This window comes from Uranotaenia lowii, unplaced genomic scaffold (assembly GCF_029784155.1).
Source record: "Uranotaenia lowii strain MFRU-FL unplaced genomic scaffold, ASM2978415v1 HiC_scaffold_272, whole genome shotgun sequence".
Lineage (NCBI taxonomy): Eukaryota > Metazoa > Arthropoda > Insecta > Diptera > Culicidae > Uranotaenia > Uranotaenia lowii.
In genome coordinates this window covers 1-18,272 of record NW_026598171.1, presented here as the reverse complement: position 1 = coordinate 18,272, position 18,272 = coordinate 1, and the positions used below count along the sequence as shown (strand labels likewise).

Sequence of the window (18,272 nt, the reverse complement as noted above, 5' to 3'; positions counted from 1 at the left end):
TTATCGTTTTCGAGTGCAATTTGGTTTTAACGACGTTTTGCGCAGCACTGGATTGCCGTGAATGCAAAAGGACACAAAACAACAGTTCGTCGGGTCGGTTTTTGCGACGTTTTGCATTTCGGCAGGAAATGCATTGCCAAATGCTGAAAAGTTTATTTATATGAACGGGAATCGATTAACAGAGCTGTTTCGACTATCATAGTGAAATAAATTTCTTCAACTTGTTGCTGGGTAAGTGCCATAAACGTTTAAGTCCAAACTTAATTTTCACCCCGATAAATTTTCTCCGAACAGCGGCAGCCAACATAAGAACTTCGGATTCTGTAGTGCACATATTACCCGCAGTCAACGCTCCAGCAATAAAACGTAAGTCCTCTTTCTTTCTTTATTTTTTTGAGATACTTGACAAATTAACACTGGAATAATTTCCTCAAATTACATGCCAATAATTGAGGCATGCCCCAGAGGGATCATATCATGTAAGAAATTTAGTACTTGAAGCAAGTTAGCAGAAATTAGCGAACGTTGGGACAAAAAAGTCATGTTTTAAGATTAAACTAATCAATTTGCGAAACGACGTTTGCGCCCAAAACGTAATGCAAAAGGTCATAAGTACTTGTTTACCCGGACATCTTAATTTAAGCCTGTATCTCCCTCACTGGTTTATTTCTCGTCTATTATTGTATCGTATACCAATATTTCAGACAATTCTGAGTCATATTTGAAATACAAGATTTGAAAATGTGTTTCAAAACTTCAAAAGCGATTTTCTCGAAACAAGTCGGGTGGCTCTTACGACTTAATCAAAAAAAACTCTAGATTTAACCATAGAAAATAGCTATAATATGGAGGTTACATTATTGTTTCGTGTTCAGACACTTGAAAAGCCTATTCCCTAACGGGCTGAAACGTGAAAAACTAGATGAAAACGTTAAAAAATGCATTTTAAAAAATTTTGCCAAAAGCTGTAAACCAGCCACTGTGGAGGCATAATGAGAACCCCCCCTCAGGCAGTATGAGCACCATTAATCAGAGTAAGATGTGCGTTTTTGCCGGGGAATCTAGCAGAGAATTCAATTCGATGAAGTCAGGTGAGTCGTAGATTCATCAAACAAAGCAATAACAAAATAATCTAGATCTGTTTGTAGAATACAAACAATTCACGCACGCTCATACATTAAGTGCTTTGTTCGGAGGATGATGCTACTAGCCGTATAATGTAACAATAAAAAAATCGATCATGAATTGTGAATGGAAAAAAATCACCTCGAACAGAAATCTAACTCTAGTCTTTTGATTACCTCTCCGACACCTTACCAATAGGCTAAATTGTCGGATGAAAACTAGTCAAGGTGTGGCGCTATAAATCAATTTTAATTCGCTGCTAGATTCTACGGCAGAAAATGCTCATTATGCCTCGATAATATGGTGCTCTATATGCCCCTAGTCAACAAATTTAAGTAAAAACGTGTTTTAAAATTGATAAAAGTGAAAAATCAAAAATTTTATGATGGTAAAAATTGAGAAACAATGTGAACATCATGTTGCAGTGCGTACATTATAGATCAAGGTTATTTTAAGATCATAAGAGCTTATTTCGTGGTGCTCAAAAATTATAATATTTTCGTAACTTGAGAACCAAGCTAGTTTTTTTTAAATATCTCTGTAAAGATGATAAGGAGATTCCATTTTTTGTGAAAAATTAATACTATAGGAAGTACGAAACAAATCCTCATGAAAATTTATTTAAGAAAATACGCGCTTTCGTAGAAAAGCGTAGTTCTCATTATGCCTCGGGTGCTCGTTATGCCCTCATCTCCCCTAACTGCTCGAAATCCTCAACTTGCTCCGTTGAGTCCACATGAATCTTATGGCGTATTTTTTTTAATTCCGGATTTGGCTCTGGAACCGTCAGAATAAAAAAACGATTTTCGGGTTTCGAGCAGGGAGATGGCATCCCTATCCTTTGTCATTGAATTTGACAACCATCAAAATTACGGGCCCACGATTTTGTGGGCCCATAACAAACCTGACATTTTGCTGTCAAGGACCCGAACTAAATGTCAAATGCTAGAGAAGTATGGTTGATAGCACACTAACACATCAATCATTCTGATTCCTCATTGGTTGAAATTTTGACTTTTTAGACTTCGTACTGCTTTGAGAGGAAAACACCATAAACGTCTCTCCCGATGGATAGAAAAAAAGAAGTAGATTCTTGTTCGAAAGAAGAACTAGATTGCCACCTCCCTGGTTTCGAGTTATTCCGTACGTAGGTGTGCGTGAGAACGAGTGCAATGTTTACATGCAGCTGTCATTTTGTTCTCCCTTCTAGATTTCTTCATTTGGTTCTTCACATCCGGATTGCCTTTTTTTCGTGTCCGGGTTGCACTGGACAGCAGATAGTACGATTTTGCTTGGCTGAGAGGTTCAAAATCGCGGCAATCATCATTTTCCCGTTCATTATTTCAACTGTTTTGCTTTCAGCCAAAAACAGCTGTTTAATGTTTTGACAACAACGTTGAGAGTATTGGTGAACTTCTCGCAAAACTGACTTTCTTCTCAGGGCGACTCCGTCCGTTTTTCGAGCGAACCTAAGTTGCCTCTCGAGCAATAAATGAGCATGATGACAGCAGTTAGAGCGAACCTAGGTTGCCTCTAGTTTGCCTCCAGGTGAAAAAAAAAACGGTATTATTCTGTGAGTCAAATTATGCGATCTACCAAACTTCGACTGATTCCAATAATTTTCCAGGCTAGAAATGTAAGCAGTGGTCCATGCTAAATACTTATAACGTTTTCGTTTATGACACTGTCACAAGGGTGAACTTTTTTAAATAATCAAACAAAAACGTCACCCGGGACGATGCAAATATGGGCACAAAAAAACTTGTAACAAGTGAATTGGTCTTAAATATACCTTCATGAATAAAAAAAATGGGTCACTTTTTCGCAAGCAAAACAAAACATTTCTAGGTTGCTAGCTCAACCCAATTGCCCCTTGAATGTACTAGCAAAGAATGTTCAACAATAACTGTCATCGAATGTTCATCAGTAAAATTTCACAATCCAATAATTAAATAAATATTTGATAAAATGCGGTTTGTATATTGTAATTAAGGACTAATAAACCTACAAAAATACATTACCTAATTCGCGCCGGCAGCAGCGATTTCCTTTTCATCGTCCCGATCATATTCATCGGCTTCATCTGAAGGTCCCTTTTTGTTTGATGCCTTTCCTTCCTCCGGAACATACAGGAAAGGGTTTATTTTCAATGACTCTCCAGAAGGTGGACTTTTTAGCAGTACTCGTGTAATAAATTTTCCTTCCCTTTTTGGTCGCATCGTAGCAATATCTTTTAACAGTGTCGACAAATTTTCTTCTAATTTTGCACTATCCATTTGAAGTGTTCCGATAGTAGCAACAATCGATCCGAAATCCTTCTGATACTCATCCTTTTCAGCCGAATACTGAATTCCATGAGAGTACCTCTCAATCATCTCCGCGAGGTTAACGCCGAGGGTTCCGTTTTTAGGATTAGGAAACTTGTTCTTCTTGAGCAAGCCACGAATAACGACCAGATCCGGAAGAATATTGGGATGAGCCAACACAAACGGATACTCGGATAACTGTAAATCACCGTTTTGAATTTCCTTTATGAGCTCGATCCCGCCAACCAGCGTTGCTCCGGATTTACTAGCCTCTTTTAGAATATCTTGACCTTTGGCAAAAACAATAATATTGCGATTCTCGCCATGCTCGAACTGGTGTGGGATGGCCACCATTCGTTGGAAGTTGTCGACGAATCGCGTTATTTTCTCCGCTTGCATATTTAGCTCGACGTGTGCTTGCAAAGGAGCATTTGGAAGGTTATAGACGGTTGGATGATGTGTTTCCCGATGGCACTGCACTGCTTCGGCCACTGTATACACCTTCCATTTATAGTACTTGCTGACCCAACAGTTATCGATTGGACTCTGCTTCCAGCTATCGTCAATGTGTTTGTTCGTTAGGTTCAAGTTGAGCCTGACGAAAACAATACAAATAATAATTATTAACTTTATAGGATTAATCAAACGTTGTGATTGATCAACAATAAAATACTTCAAAATTACTTACTTATCCTTGTTCCGCATATCGTGCCGGATAAAGCCGGTTTTTTCGATAACCTTCTTAACTTTGCTCTTGCGAGCCTTTTCACGTGTGCCTTTGCGGGCGGCCGCATCGATTGTTCCAAGGTGGAACCATCTGGATACCGCTAGCGATGAAGGGGTAGCAAAATTAAACCGATTTCGCACCAAATTTCCGAACATTTTTCAGCTATTTGATTCCTTAACTTTTCTACTTGGTCGTTTGGAATTTTATAGGTATATAACACAAATTTGCACAACCATAAATGACGTTAGGCAGAAAAACACGAACGGCGTGTACGTATATAATTTTTGATTTTTTTTAACGATGTTGGCCTTTGTATAAATTATAAACAAACGTATGCAAAAGCATATTTTGAACTATTTTGAAAAGTGATTTGACATCTACAAAAAAAAATCGATCGATCGATCCATAGTACTTTGAAATAATTTATTTTCCATGTACTATGCGATCGATCATGATTCATCACCCAAAAAAATTAATTTACGTACACGCCGTAAATACAACGCGGGTGGATATAATTTTAAAAAAATTGTTGAATTCTGTAGTTTTGACGAAACTAAAATTTATTTAATAATATTTTCAGCACAACTCTGCAACGAACAAACTGAAACATTTAATAAAATATGGCAGAAATATTTCTTGATAAATTGACGCTCCCTTGCCTCCCTTTCGGCCAAAAAAATGCGCGCACGCGATTTTGTTTTGTTTTTTTCACGAAATGTCATCCTTTTTTGTTTTAATCAGATATTCAGACCGGTTTACACTATGAGTTTTCTTATACATCGAGTGCTCAAAGTAATTTAATCGTGTGCTTGAATTTGAAATCAAAAGGTATTTTTATTGTGTTCGGATTCGAAAAGTATTCATAAGTTGTAATATTCTAATATTCTCATTGATCAGATAATCAATATTAATTTACGAATCTTTTCAGCATAGACTTGAGCCTTACTTAAAATGACAGAGCAGATGGAAATTGAACTACTGGAAAATGACATCCGCACGTTGCGCAAACAGCTCAGCCAGAAAGTTCAACAGCTGAAGACCTTGAAAAAACATTTTCAGAAAGTAAGTGTGCTGTATTTTCTTAGGCCTTGTCAAAATATTAAAAATACAACTTTAAAACCATTCCAGAATTGTTTGAATAAATTGAACAACAATGAAATAGCTCGATACAGCCGCCAGATTATACTGTCCGAAATTGGAGTCCAAGGACAGCTGAAACTGAAAAAAGCGTCGGTTCTGGTGGTTGGTGCCGGCGGTCTCGGCTGCCCGTCATCACTCTACCTGGCAGGTGCGGGTATCGGTTGCATTGGTATCCTGGATTATGATGAAGTAGAGCTCACGAATCTGCATAGGCAACTGCTTCACACAGAATCCACTGTTGGCCTGAGCAAGGTCGAATCTGCCAAAACTTTTCTCGCAGAGCTTAATTCCCAGATCGAAATTATTACGCATCGCACACAGTTAACCAGCGATAATGCTTTGGAGATTCTTGAATCATACAATATTATAGTCGATGCAACAGACAATGTTGCGACGAGATATTTATTGAATGACGCATGTGTTCTTCTCAAAAAACCACTAGTTTCTGGAAGTGCCTTGCAATTAGAAGGACAGCTTACAGTTTACAACTATAAAGATGGACCATGTTATCGATGCTTGTTTCCTACACCTCCACCACCGGAAACGGTTACGAATTGTGGAGATGGTGGCGTGTTAGGAGCAATTACGGGTGTAATAGGAGCACTTCAAGCACTTGAAACGATCAAGATAATACTAGGAAATGAGGGTGTACTGAACGGACGATTATTATTGTTTGATGGACAACGAAGTACCTTCCGCAACTTGAAACTTCGACCGAAAAAAGCCAACTGCTCTGTTTGCTCCGAAAAACCAAGCTTGACCCAATTGATTGATTACGAAGTATTTTGTAGTATGAAAGCAACCGATAAGGATTCACATTTGCATTTATTACAACCGAATGAACGCATAACTGTTGAAGAGTACAAAAAGTTGGCGGACTCGGCAGACCCACACATACTGATTGATGTACGAGGGAGCAATCAATTTGAGATTTGTCAGCTTCCGTCTTCAGTGAACATTCCTATCGATGACATTTTAAAGGATCGTCGAACTAACGAGCTTATAAATCGTGCTGAGGAAAATAAAGTTCCTGTATTTCTGCTGTGTCGTCGTGGAAATGATTCTCAGCTTGCCGTTCGTCATTTAAAACCACTGTTTGAACAGAAAGGCCTCAAACCACCCAAAGATATTCTTGGAGGCTTACACGCGTGGACACAAATTATTGACCCTGATTTTCCAATTTACTAAAATCGTTAAAACTAAAACAAATTGAAATTTAATAAATTATTGTTATTGGCTTTGCTGGCTTTTAATTACACTATAAAATATTCTATAAAAGTAAGTTAAAATGCTAATGTATCAAGAACAACGTTTTTTTTTCTATTAATTCATCCATAATTATTATTGATTTCGATGACTGCACGTTATCAAGATTTGGTGTATGAAACTGACCAGTGACCATCAGCACAGCTCTCGACAAATTTGAAAGGCGAATTTATATATAATTCCTAGGTCCAATAGTAAAAACGATTGAGTGAATCCAGTGAATCGCTATCTCGATTTGTCTACATTTGTAAATTTCGCCCTTTTGAAATGTTCTGTTAGAATTTTTAAGAAAAATATGTCAATAATCAACATAATAGGTTTCGTGTGTTGTTCGCAGTTTCAGACCTACCGAGAACCTGGATTTACCGATATCTATCCGAGAAATTTTAAGCAACGATAGAAAAGCCGAAGATAAAATTTTAAAACTTCTGAAAATGCGTGAACTTTATGATACAACAATCGATGCAATCTATAATGAGATCCATCACAGACAAAATAAACAACAAAATTTCTAATACTTCAGTATTATTCATAATTTTTAAAATATATAGTAAAAGAAATAAAAATGGACTAAGATGTTTTTTAATTACAAACGTGATTGGAGACCGTCCAAGGAATGTGACCACAATCACGAAAAATCTTTTGATTTACAAGGAAACTTATTTCTCGTTGATAACTCGAAGGATCTTGTGGTAACCTTTCTTTTGAAGCACAATTTCTCTTGAGAGCATGTAAAACAAAACCCAGCTCAAAAAGCACAACGTTTCATCCTCTAATTTGGATTATAGAATGACCATTCATGCAGAAGATCCATGCATCTTCTCACTCATCAATTAACTCTCTCACACGTGTACACTCGCTCATCTCCTTTTCCATAACGTGACACTGAAGTTCATCCATTCTGCTTAGATGAAATCGTTTATTTAAAAAATCAAATTAAATTTCTTTTTCAAGTTTAATTAGTATAAAATTCAGGAAAAATATTAAGTTAGTCTTCCGCTTTTCCAAATCCGAATTGCCGGGCCTTACGCTTAAACCTGCCATCAGATTTTGTACAGCCACTTTGTCCACCTCCTTCGCCGCAGAAAGCCAGTTTGCCTTGAACTGCTGCTCGTCCTTAGCAGTTTGTTTGGCTTTTTTTATGACAATAGCCCAGTATTTCTCAATTCGGCGGAGCTCTGGCGTGTTGGGAGGGTTCTTGTCCTCTGGAACCATCCTACACGTTGTTGGCGGCGTACCACCTCATGGCCTTTTTACCGTAATGGCAAGATGTCAAATCCGGCCAAAACAGTACGGAATAACCGTGTTTCTTCAGGAAAGGCAGCAGACGTTTATTCCACAGTGCCTCCAGCTACGGGTGGATGCATATTGAGGAAAAGTAGGCAAGGGGTACCTAAAGTTTCTCATTGGTGGGGGGTGGAGACGGAGCGCTTTTTGACAGCGAATTGTTCGCCTACCATGCCCAGGATCAAGATAGGTAGATCAAAAGGTATGACATTGCGCTTAACCTCAATCGACAAAGCCGTGTAAACACAGGGTCAAAAATAGTTATGAAATTTAGAACAATATGTATGGGATTTGAAACATAATTTCAATTTATGGAAGATTGAGGGGTCTTATTGTTCAAATAAGTAACCAGTCGCATTCTTTGAAATACGTTGTGTAGCAATTAGTAAAATTTATGATCAAAAGCTTTCTTTATTTTGACTACGAGACAGTTTTCCTTTGGCAATTTAGCAGTATTTTAGCAAAATATTCGAATTTCGGAAAGCATTTTTTCATATGTAGTTTTAAAAATATGGTGAAAAAATGACTTGTTACAATTTGTAATGAATGCTTCTTTATTTTAGATATTAAAAAATTAAAAAAGTTTCAGTTATAAAGAATTCAGCAAAAAGCTATTTTTTTAAACTCTATAAAAAATCCACTTAAGAAACATGTTTTCCATCCGCAGAGCGCTTAATGCATTGTAAATACTTTGGTGAACATTTCTATATTTTTTGCAGAATTTTAAAATCAGGAGTTTCATAAGAAAACTAATATTTAAATAAATTTCCATACATTTCTGTGAAATTTCTATAACTATTTTTCGGTTGGCCTACTAATACATATGCAAGCAACGGAGTAGTGTACCTAAGGAATCTAGCTATCCTGGCCCAGGATAGCTAGATTGTTTAGGTATGCTACTCCGTTGCTTGCATATGTATTAGTAGGCCAACCAAAAAATAGTTATAGAAATTCCACAAAAATGTATGGAATTTTTTTAAACTATTGGTTATCTAGAAAAACTACTAATTTTAAAATTCTGCAAAAAATATAAAAATGTTAACCAATGTATTTACAAATCATTAAGCGCTTATGCGGTACAAAAACATAATTTTTACGTGGATTTTTTTTTTAGATAAAGATGTGATGGAAATGTCCACGCTTGTCCACAGAGAGGGGGGTAGGGGTTTAGGTCATGTCCACGTGGACATACTTACTTTCAAAATATTTTCTAAAGGTGAATAAATATGAGGATGTTTAAATCAAAATCTTAAAATGGCATACCATTTCAGTTTAAGTTTAAACAATAAGTAGCTACTTGAAAGCAAGTTTTTGTTTTGCTATGATTATAGTCGTTTTACCATCTTTGTGGCATTCGCGACTTTATAAATGTTGCAGTTGGCGGAAAGTTATTGAAAAATTTATCCTTCGATGTGTTCGATGTTTACTCTTGGGCTCGAACTCACGGACATCTGCTCAGGAAGCAACTGACTTGCCAACTGAGCTATATCTCAAGCCGCTTGAAAGCAAGTGATAAAAAAAATAACTAAGAAATTTAAAATGTTAACATTTTTTTCTATCAGGAAATTCTTATTCGGTTTAACAAAATCAACCATTTCTTTAACAAAAAGGCAAAAAGTGGTGTTATCTAACTGTCAACTAATAGGTATTTAAAATAAAAACTTTTTCAAATGTATCCACGGGGGGAGGGTAGAGGTTTGCCAAATGTCCAAGCTTGTCCACGGAGGGGGAGGAGGGGGTCAAAAATCTAATTTTTCTGTCAACGTGGTATCTGAACGGCCCCCAAACCAGATATTTCTTCGCGAACTTTGACAGTTCCATGTACTTGAAAATATCTGCTACCTTTCCCCTTCCTTTTGCCGTATAAAACTCCTGTCCCGGAAATTAACTGTTAACTGCTTGTAGTCGGCTTTGACGTAGGTTTCGCCGTCGATTACCACGCAGTCAAACTTCGTCAGCATCGTCGTGTACAGCCTCCGGGATCGCGCTTTGGCCGTCGTATTTTGTTTATCATCGCGATTTGGAGTCACTTCCTTCTTGTAAGTCGATTAGTCCGGCTCGATTTTTGGCTCGATGCACGGGTTGTAGACGATACACCCAGCTTATTTGCGGCATCTCGGAAAGAGAGGTTAGGGTTTCGCTTGAAACTACCGGCAACTCTCTTTGTCGTCTCAGCGGCTTCCGGTTTCCGATTTCCCCCCGATCCAGACTTCCTGGCTGTCGACAAACGTTTCCCAAACACTTTAATTACATTTGTAACGGTTGATTTGGCAACTTTTAGCGATTTTGCCAGCTTTGCGTGCGAGTAGCTCGGATTTTCGCGATGCGTGAGCAAAATTTTGATACGCTGCTCTTCTTCCTTGGACGGCATTTTGACAACTGAAGAGTGAATTCCAAAATAAAATAGGTGCAACATTCTACACACACACCTTAAAATGAGGGGTGTTCAGGATTTTTAAATGCAAAATTGAAAGAAATACGTCAAGTTGATATTGACCAAATTTTGACTATTACCCTTTAATACTTGCAATTTTCAAATATTTTGACATTTCTAATGGGATTTTTCTGAGTGTCATAATTGTGAACATTACATACGTTACTACGTTACAACCGTTACAACTCAGTTTGTTTTCAAACAAACGATATAATTTATCGCTTAGGCTGATGTCATGCTGAAACAACTAGCAACGCAACGCAACGCAACGTTCCAATAAGATTGCGTTGCATTGCATTGGTATGTCATGCTGGCGCGACCTGTCACTTTGAAATTCCCTACAAATCATCACTTCCCTACATCTGATAATGCTTTGAATCGTCTCCTTTCTTTCGGGAGCCATCAAAAACTCATCAAATCACGACCCGGATTGCAAGAATGCCGAAATTTGAACCGACAAAATTCCTTGTTTTTTTTGCCGGAACTAAGAATTCATGAAAATTTTCTCGCCGATTAAGATAGTTTTTAGTTTATTATCACAAGTTCGGACAGATCTTCGTACTATTGTGCTTAAAACCCGGAATCACTGCTTCAAATCGAGAAAAAACAATGTTCCTATTGGATTTCCTACTAGTCGCGCTACTAAACACATTGGCATCAGATTGGTCGCGCTACACAAAGCGACCAGTATGACAGGTCTGCGCGATTTCCATAGAGATCAAATGAGAGCTGGTTAGTCGTGTGAACGTTGCGTTGTAGGTCGCGTTGCTAGTTGCTTCAGCATGACATCAGCCTTAAAGCCTAGTCCACACTAGGAGACGGTTCGTCTCGAGACGGTCTCAGCGTCTCCCATTTTCTTCGGGAGACACTGAGACTGTCTCAGGTTTCCAACAACAACAACAGACAACAAAGTTCGTCTCATAACAAAAATCGCAGTTCATGTTGCCTAGTGTGGACTAGGCTTAAGCGTCAGCCGCCGTTTTCCAAAACCGTTTTCTTTGGCTGTGTCTTTTCCCTCGGACGTTTGACGAAATAATTTTAATCGCTCGTTTTGCTTTGCCCAAGCCGAAAAACGGCAGTTTTCTCAACAATTTACTTCACAAAATAATACATTTTTATTTCTATTCTTCATTACAAGTGTTCTCGGATGAAAGTGAATCTATCGAGATGCAGTGGCAATTTGTGATACCGCGAGTTAATGCGGAACTCCTTAGTTCCGACAAAAACAATTACTGCGTCGGTCGCGTTCTCGATGCCCGGGAAATCCCCGATGCTTTGAAAAATGCTCGTGCACCGATGATGGACCCCTATGGAGTATTTGATCATTTTGATACATTCTATTCGGTTATCGATAACGCTCAGCAGCTGTCCGGAGTGAATCTGGTTCGCGCGTGCGATCTGTTGTACATTACGGTAGACCGGTTAGGAACGGCTTTAGCGGATATCCTTAGCCGATCGGATCTATCCCAAGACGACCGGTTGCCAGCATTGAATGCGGTTAAAATGTTGATTTACTTGATGGCGGGTACCGTCAAGGCAGTTGATGCTCACGTCAAATCTGCCAAGGCCGAATCGGAAGGATTGTTCAAGGGTAAAGGTGGCGGTAAACGGAAAGATAATGAGCAAATCGAATGCCTAGATTGGGACAATAAACGATATCGATGTGTGGTACAGTTGTACAACTTTTTCCAACTACCTCTCGAGAGACTGTGGGATCCGCCTGTTTGCGAAGAATCTTTTGTAGAGTAAGCATACCTTGTCTGATAATAATTATTAAATAAATTTTGGTTTCTTTTTTTTAAATAGTTAGCCAAAGTTTCGAATAAAGATTTCTCGATTTATAAATATCCCATTTCAAAAGATGTTTGATCTTTCCTTCCAGTGTTATTTGCGATATCTGCTACCGAACATTGGAGCAATCTTATGTGAAGACCCGTAGCGTAGTTGACAGCGTATTTCAAATTCTTGGAACGGCAATCAAACGGTACAATCACGCGCTCTCATTCCCCGTGCGGACACTGCAGATTTTGGAACAAAACGAAGCCTCAATCGCTCCGATAGCAGCCGGAGTTATGCTTCTGTACGAAGAGTTCAACATTGCGACCATCTATCCCGTGCTGATCAAGGAATTAATCGAGCGCCTGGGTATTGATGCAGCAGATGCTCAAACGGCTCGACACTTCAGTCAGTTCTTGGTTGAACTGGGAACACTAGCACCGAAGCTCATCATTCCTCATCTTTCGACTTTGAGCGAGGAATTGCTCGGGTTAGAATCGTACGTCGTGCGCAATTGCGTACTTCAGATTATGGGGGAGGCCATTGTGACGGAACTGACCTCTGAAGAACTTTCCGATGAGTTGAAAGAGACGCGAGACGAGTTCTTGCAAGATCTGTTCAACCACACGATGGATGTGTCGGCTCACGTACGTTCGAAAGTTTTACAAATCTGGCTGCACATTCAGGGCCAAAATGCCGTTCCACTTAGCTGGCAGCATCAAGTTTTGGAAAGAGCCGTTGAACGACTAGAAGATAAAGCGCTACTAGTTCGAAAGAATGCAATTGCTCTTATAAAGGTTTTCTTAGAGCACAACCCGTTTTCAGCAAAGGTAAGATCAAAATTTGATGCTTAATTTTTGGAAAAATATGTACTTACCTATTATTTTCTCATTCTTTGAACGCAGCTATCACTGGCAGAGTTACGTGCTCAGTATGAAGAAGCAGATAAGAAATTACAAGACATTCGGAATCAGATGGTTGAGCAAGATTCGGCACTGAAACAAATTGAGGAGGACTGGGAAGATCAGAAAGTACAGATGTATCCGATTTTCTCCGAAGTTCTTTCCAATGAAAACTCTTCTGAGGACAAACCGCCTGAATCGGAAGGCACAATGGAAGATGTGGAAGTATTGATGCGAGACATTGGTAGCATGATCGATGGGCAACGCTACAAAGACTTGATTCATTTGGCCATAAAGGTGGATTTCGCGATTGGTAACAGCGAAACACGCAAGGAATTGAATGTTGAACAACAATGTTTGTATTATTTGACTGTACTGAAAAACTATTACGTGAATTGCCGTCGTGGTAAAAATCTGAGCGAGGAATTTCAAAAAATTGAAAACGAAGTAAACTTTCTTAAAGATTCAATAAGATTTTCCGAGATAGTATCGGATGCTGTTCCGAAGCTGCAGGACATGCTAATGTCTAAATCTCAATCGGATGTTTATGAAGCAATTGATTTCTTCACCTCGGCTTATCTTTTTGGGATCAAGGGGACTGAATGTGGAATGCAACAAATGTTGTATTTAGTTTGGTCATCGGACGCAGAAAAAAGAAGCTCTGTTGCTTCGGCATATAAACGTGTTCTTCTTGACGTCGACTTGCAGGGTCGAGCAAAGCACGTAAAGGTCGTTCGTAACCTATGCCAATTCATGATCAACCTTTCAATGGGGCACTACACCGCAATGGAAGTTCTGGTAAAGGATTGGGTCGAAAGTGGTGATTTGGATTCTAATATGATACAAGTGATGTTTGAGATTTACACTAAGAAACTTGATAACGTCAACGATGCTGAATCAAGACAAGCTTTACAATTACTAATTATGGTTTCTGCTGCTAAACCATCTGTGGTTTCAGCAAATCAATCATTGATCGAAAAAATAGGATTCGAAACTCGTGGTCGTAAAGATTATCGCATTTTCACAGCGACCCTCTCATTACTGATAAATTCGATTCCAAAATTAAAAGACGGTGTGAAGTACTACAAGCGGTACGACGCGGATTCGGCATCAGTGGAAAAAGTTATCGAGATTTTCACGAAATTATTTTTCAACAGCAAAGTTTCGAACTTTGACAGTATAGGCACGAAAACGTTTGATTTTGTTTATAAAATGGTCAATACTCCAGATCTTGTGAGTCAAAACATGTTGGTCACGATCTACGAAAAGCTACAATCAATGGCCACGGCATTAAACAATCCCAGTACAAGTGATGATCATAGACTTACTCAATCTTCTCAAATCTCTGGCTCCACTCAAGACGAACAAAGTCGCTTATCACAAATTTCACAAGGCAAACAATCAAGCGCCACTCTTCCAACGTTTTTGATCTCAAGATTTGTACTCATTATTGGATATGTAGCCATGCGAGAAATGATCTACCTCGATATAGATGTATACGGAAATTTGAAATATCGCCAGGAATTGAAAGACGAACTGAAAAATCAGAAAAAGAAAACTGCAGCCCAAAACAAAACCAATAAACGGGCCACTGCCAACATGAGCATAAACGTATCTGCCAGTAATGCTCTAAAACGATTGTCCGGTACTGGTGGTGCTAAAGAGCAAGAGCAACCCGAAGAAGAAGAACTTCTAAGCGGAGCGACGGCCGAGGATACAGTAGCCGAAGAAATCACTTTCATATGCGAAACGGAAATGCTTTACTCCAAAGAAAGTCTGATAGCCCGTTTCATCCCCACCATAATTGAAGTCTGTAAATACCCAAATCGTCACAAGGACGATTTGCTTCAAAAATGTACAGTGCTCACACTAATCCGGCTAATGTCGGTTTCTTCCAGCTTTTGTGAAACTAACATGCCATTCTTAATGAACATTCTACAACACACGAAAAATAATCAAATCAAATGCAACATCGTTATCGGCCTTTCGGATTTAACATTCCGTTTCCCAAATGTCATAGAACCCTGGACCAGTCACATGTATGCAACGTTGCACGAAAAAAACGTTGAACTACGTCTCACTGCAGTGAAAATGCTCTCCAATTTAATCCTGCACGAAATGATTCGTGTGAAGGGACAAATTTCAGATCTAGCCATGTGCATCGTCGATTCTGTGCCGGAGATCCGAGTGATCACAGAGCAATTTTTCAAGGAAATCGCCAACAAATCAAACATTCTGTATAACGTTTTGCCAGATATCATCTCCAGGCTGAGCGATCCTTCGTTGGATCTAGAAGAACAAAAGTATCAGATCATCATGCAACATATTATCAGTCTCATCAATAAAGACAAACAGATCGAGAGTCTGGTAGAGAAGTTGTGCCTACGGTTTCGGGTGACAAGTGAACAACGCCAGTGGCGGGATATAGCCTTTTGTCTTTCGCTACTTTCGTACAACGAAAAAACGATCAAGAAACTATCGGAAAATATCGGCTGCTTCAAGGACAAGGTGCAGTACGATGAAATCCATTGCTCGTTCAAGACCATCATCAGCAACACGAACAAGCTGGCCAAACCGGAACTGAAGGTGAGTTATTGTTCCGATTTTTCTATAGTGTATTTTTTTTGTTTTCATTACGAATGTTTAATGTCAATTAAAGTCTATTTTGAATGCCCATTTCTAATGGTCCAGATCCTAAAAATCAAGTAAAAAACTGTGGCGGGATTATGGAACAACTCGAAACAATCGAGTTTCGTTCGATTCGACCGATTTTGGCATTACCGATATTAAACCAGCTCGATTCGAATGGAAAGTTTCGAGATGATCTACTACCCGGTTTACTCGAAATTTAGTACGTTAAAATTTAGAACTCGAACGAGACACGTAATACCGATTCTAATCCTATTCGAGTTAAAACTCGAAACGAGTATCTCGAATCGGAAAAGATTCATAATTTCACCCCTGGTTTCCGATGAATGCACTTCAAAAGAATCAAATGGTGAAAGTAGGAGAAATAAAAAAAATTGATTGCCATTCTACATAAAACTGCCAAATTTTAATAACTATTTAGTTGGTATGCAAGCATGCTGAGTACTTGCACGGTGCTTTCAAGTGAGGTTAAGCGCAATGGCATACATGTCTTTTCCATGTACTTCTCTGATACGATTTAACTTCTAGTAACGCCTGCTTAGCAAAGACGCATTCAGATTCGTTACGGGTAATACGTTACTCTTTTGAAAGCGCTCGAAAGGTGACGAGAGGAATTGAGATGAGGTTCGCTTGATTTTGTAGCACTTGTAGCGATAGACTTATGACAGGGTAGCGTGGCCGAGCGGTCTAAGGCGCTGGTTTAAGGCACCAGTCTCTTCGGGGGCGTGGGTTCGAATCCCACCGCTGCCAAAGATGTTTTTTTTTGCCTCTCATACGTGTTGATGTTTTTTTTTGCTCAGAGGCATCAAACTTTTGAACTTTTTTTTTTATTAAATGCATTGTGGTATGTTCATTGCTGAAGTAATATAATTATTTATTTCGTCAATTAATCAATGACGCAGTATAATTGCATTTCGATATATAGTTGAATGGTAAGAAACAATTAAAAGGCGAAATTGAAACTGTTCACAACAATGTTTTAAATTGTTTTCATTGCGATTCCCCCTATTTTCATCACGGAAACTTATTATACCGGTGTATTGAGATAAGACTTTCTTTAGGAGAATTTCAACAATGAGACCGGATCGAATTTGATTTTTCAACAAAACTTAATTTTCTTGCGGTATTAAGGTATTGAAGAATGAGCCTTTTTCGATCATTTTCACTCGTACTACGTAATAGATGTTTCATCAAAATGTGACCAAAATCATTTTACTTTAAACATGTGACTCGGGTACCCCTGGAATACAGCCCTGTGTGGAATAAAATGCCTGCTCGCAATGTAAGCAAGTGTTGGACATCAAGGGTAGCGTGGCCGAGCGGTCTAAGGCGCTGGTTTAAGGCACCAGTCTCCTCGGAGGCGTGGGTTCGAATCCCACCGCTGCCAAGAAGAATTCTTTTTTAATTTGTTTTTTTTTTCTTATCTTTTTTTATTTACAGGCTGCGGTGGCAGAATTTGAAAGTCGACTAGAGGAATGTCTGGCCATCCGGGAGGAAGGCGCCGCCCGACTGAACGAGGATAGCGGTGCTGACAGTCAGGAACAGGGTGGTGGTACCCATCAATCGCAACAAGCAACAGGAAGTGGACGAGGAAATCGAGGCCGTAAAGCGCCTGGAGGTTCCAAAGCTACTCAGAAGGCCAAAAGCGCTGCTGGTACTAGTAAAGGTGGTGGTCGGGGCAATCGGAAAAAGGTATCTTCCTCGGAGAGCGGTAGTGACAGTGAGGAAGAAAACATGCCACCATCTGCCAGTGCCCGTGCTGTGGCTCGAATCCGGCAGACCAAAAAAGTCACCAAGATCATCGAGAGCGACAGTTCAGGTAATTGTTTGAAGTTAATTGATATTTTAATCATTAATCGAAGGGATGTTCGCCATCTCTAGAATACAATCTAGAATTGTAGATATGTGTCATGTACATCATGTAACTGGTATGCTTCACTTTCTAGCTTCCAATCGTAGCACTCAGCATCAAAAACGTAGAACACGCATGCACTAACCATTGATAAGATGAGATTGAATATTTTAGAATTTATATGGATATGGATTTGATGTAGTTTGTAAAGCAGATTTTAACTAGCACATTAAAAAAACGCAAACATAAATGTGCCTTCGCTTAGTGCAAATATGAGCTTTATTTATCGACTGTTTTGTTTTTATTTATAACAGCACTTTTGATCAGTTTTAATAATCAGGGCATTATTTGAAACAAGCTAAGTACGGTTGGAGTTGAGCACCCTTATTCTAACCAACCAAAAATTTTACAAATAAGAAATGTAACATAATATGTCGATGATATATCGTTGAAGTACGCAAATTGCACAATGCACAAAGATTTTATTTTGGAAAAAGAAATTCTACTAAAATTTCGTTTTGAAGGAAAGCCAACTAATTTAAATCCTTCAACAAAAAGTTTCCAACAAGCAAACTACTCGAAAAACAGTTCCAGTTCACGTAATAGGCTTTACTTTGGACTAAATTGTAAGTACAAACTGAAACTTGTTGGTTTATAGGATTATCTGATTTTGTTGGAGAAATAATGATCAGCATACGTACAATTTATCAAATTGGTTACTCAATTATCTTTGAAACATATCTTCGTATGATCTCTGCCAAGAGCATTTTTAAAGGTATACTTGAATGACTCTCAATTCTTCTCGATA

The 18,272-nt window shown here is 38.8% G+C and overlaps 3 protein-coding genes and 2 non-coding genes across 8 annotated transcripts; 4 read left to right on the top strand and 1 right to left on the bottom strand.

The window, feature by feature from the left end:
* Positions 1–3,084: 3,084 nt before the first annotated feature.
* On the bottom strand, positions 3,085–4,386 carry LOC129759792 (50S ribosomal protein L1). The gene is made up of 2 exons (XM_055757313.1): positions 4,120–4,386; positions 3,085–4,026 (listed from the first exon to the last, which is right to left on the bottom strand). The coding sequence occupies exons 1-2, from the start codon at positions 4,311–4,313 to the stop codon at positions 3,147–3,149; spliced, it is 1,074 nt and encodes a 357-aa protein (XP_055613288.1). The 5' UTR covers positions 4,314–4,386; the 3' UTR covers positions 3,085–3,146.
* Positions 4,387–4,931: 545 nt separating this feature from the next.
* Positions 4,932–7,119, top strand: LOC129759793 (adenylyltransferase and sulfurtransferase MOCS3-like). 4 transcript variants are annotated; one of them, XM_055757318.1, is made up of 3 exons: positions 4,953–5,027; positions 5,087–5,220; positions 5,287–7,108. In XM_055757318.1, the coding sequence occupies exons 2-3, from the start codon at positions 5,110–5,112 to the stop codon at positions 6,484–6,486; spliced, it is 1,311 nt and encodes a 436-aa protein (XP_055613293.1). In that variant the 5' UTR covers positions 4,953–5,027; positions 5,087–5,109; the 3' UTR covers positions 6,487–7,108. The 4 variants fall into 4 exon arrangements, with proteins under 4 accessions (XP_055613291.1, XP_055613290.1, XP_055613293.1 ...); XM_055757316.1 differs by having other exon boundaries at positions 4,932–4,986; positions 5,087–7,119; XM_055757315.1 differs by having other exon boundaries at positions 4,948–5,027; positions 5,092–7,119.
* Positions 7,120–11,092: 3,973 nt separating this feature from the next.
* LOC129759794 (condensin complex subunit 1-like) lies at positions 11,093–18,229 on the top strand. The gene is made up of 5 exons (XM_055757319.1): positions 11,093–12,030; positions 12,168–12,891; positions 12,967–15,549; positions 17,053–17,431; positions 17,559–18,229. Exons 1-5 carry the CDS (start codon positions 11,453–11,455, stop codon positions 17,606–17,608), a joined length of 4,314 nt encoding a protein of 1,437 aa, XP_055613294.1. The 5' UTR covers positions 11,093–11,452; the 3' UTR covers positions 17,609–18,229.
* Positions 16,281–16,362, top strand: Trnal-aag (transfer RNA leucine (anticodon AAG)). The gene has a single exon. It is a non-coding gene; the product is annotated as a tRNA-Leu (tRNA).
* On the top strand, positions 16,918–16,999 carry Trnal-aag (transfer RNA leucine (anticodon AAG)). Its single transcript has one exon. It is a non-coding gene; the product is annotated as a tRNA-Leu (tRNA).
* Positions 18,230–18,272: the final 43 nt, after the last annotated feature.

Coding starts and splice junctions, on each gene's coding strand:
- LOC129759792 (XM_055757313.1), bottom strand. CDS start 4,313: ATGTTCGGAAATTTGGTGCGAAATCGGTTTAATTTTGCTACCCCTTCA. Junction 4,027..4,119: donor GATATGCGGAACAAGGATAA/GTAAGTAATTTT, acceptor TGTTTTCGTCAG/GCTCAACTTGAACCTAACGA.
- LOC129759793 (XM_055757316.1), top strand. CDS start 5,110: ATGACAGAGCAGATGGAAATTGAACTACTGGAAAATGACATCCGCACG.
- LOC129759794 (XM_055757319.1), top strand. CDS start 11,453: ATGCAGTGGCAATTTGTGATACCGCGAGTTAATGCGGAACTCCTTAGT. Junction 12,031..12,167: donor TGCGAAGAATCTTTTGTAGA/GTAAGCATACCT, acceptor CTTTCCTTCCAG/TGTTATTTGCGATATCTGCT. Junction 17,432..17,558: donor CATCGAGAGCGACAGTTCAG/GTAATTGTTTGA, acceptor TTCACTTTCTAG/CTTCCAATCGTAGCACTCAG.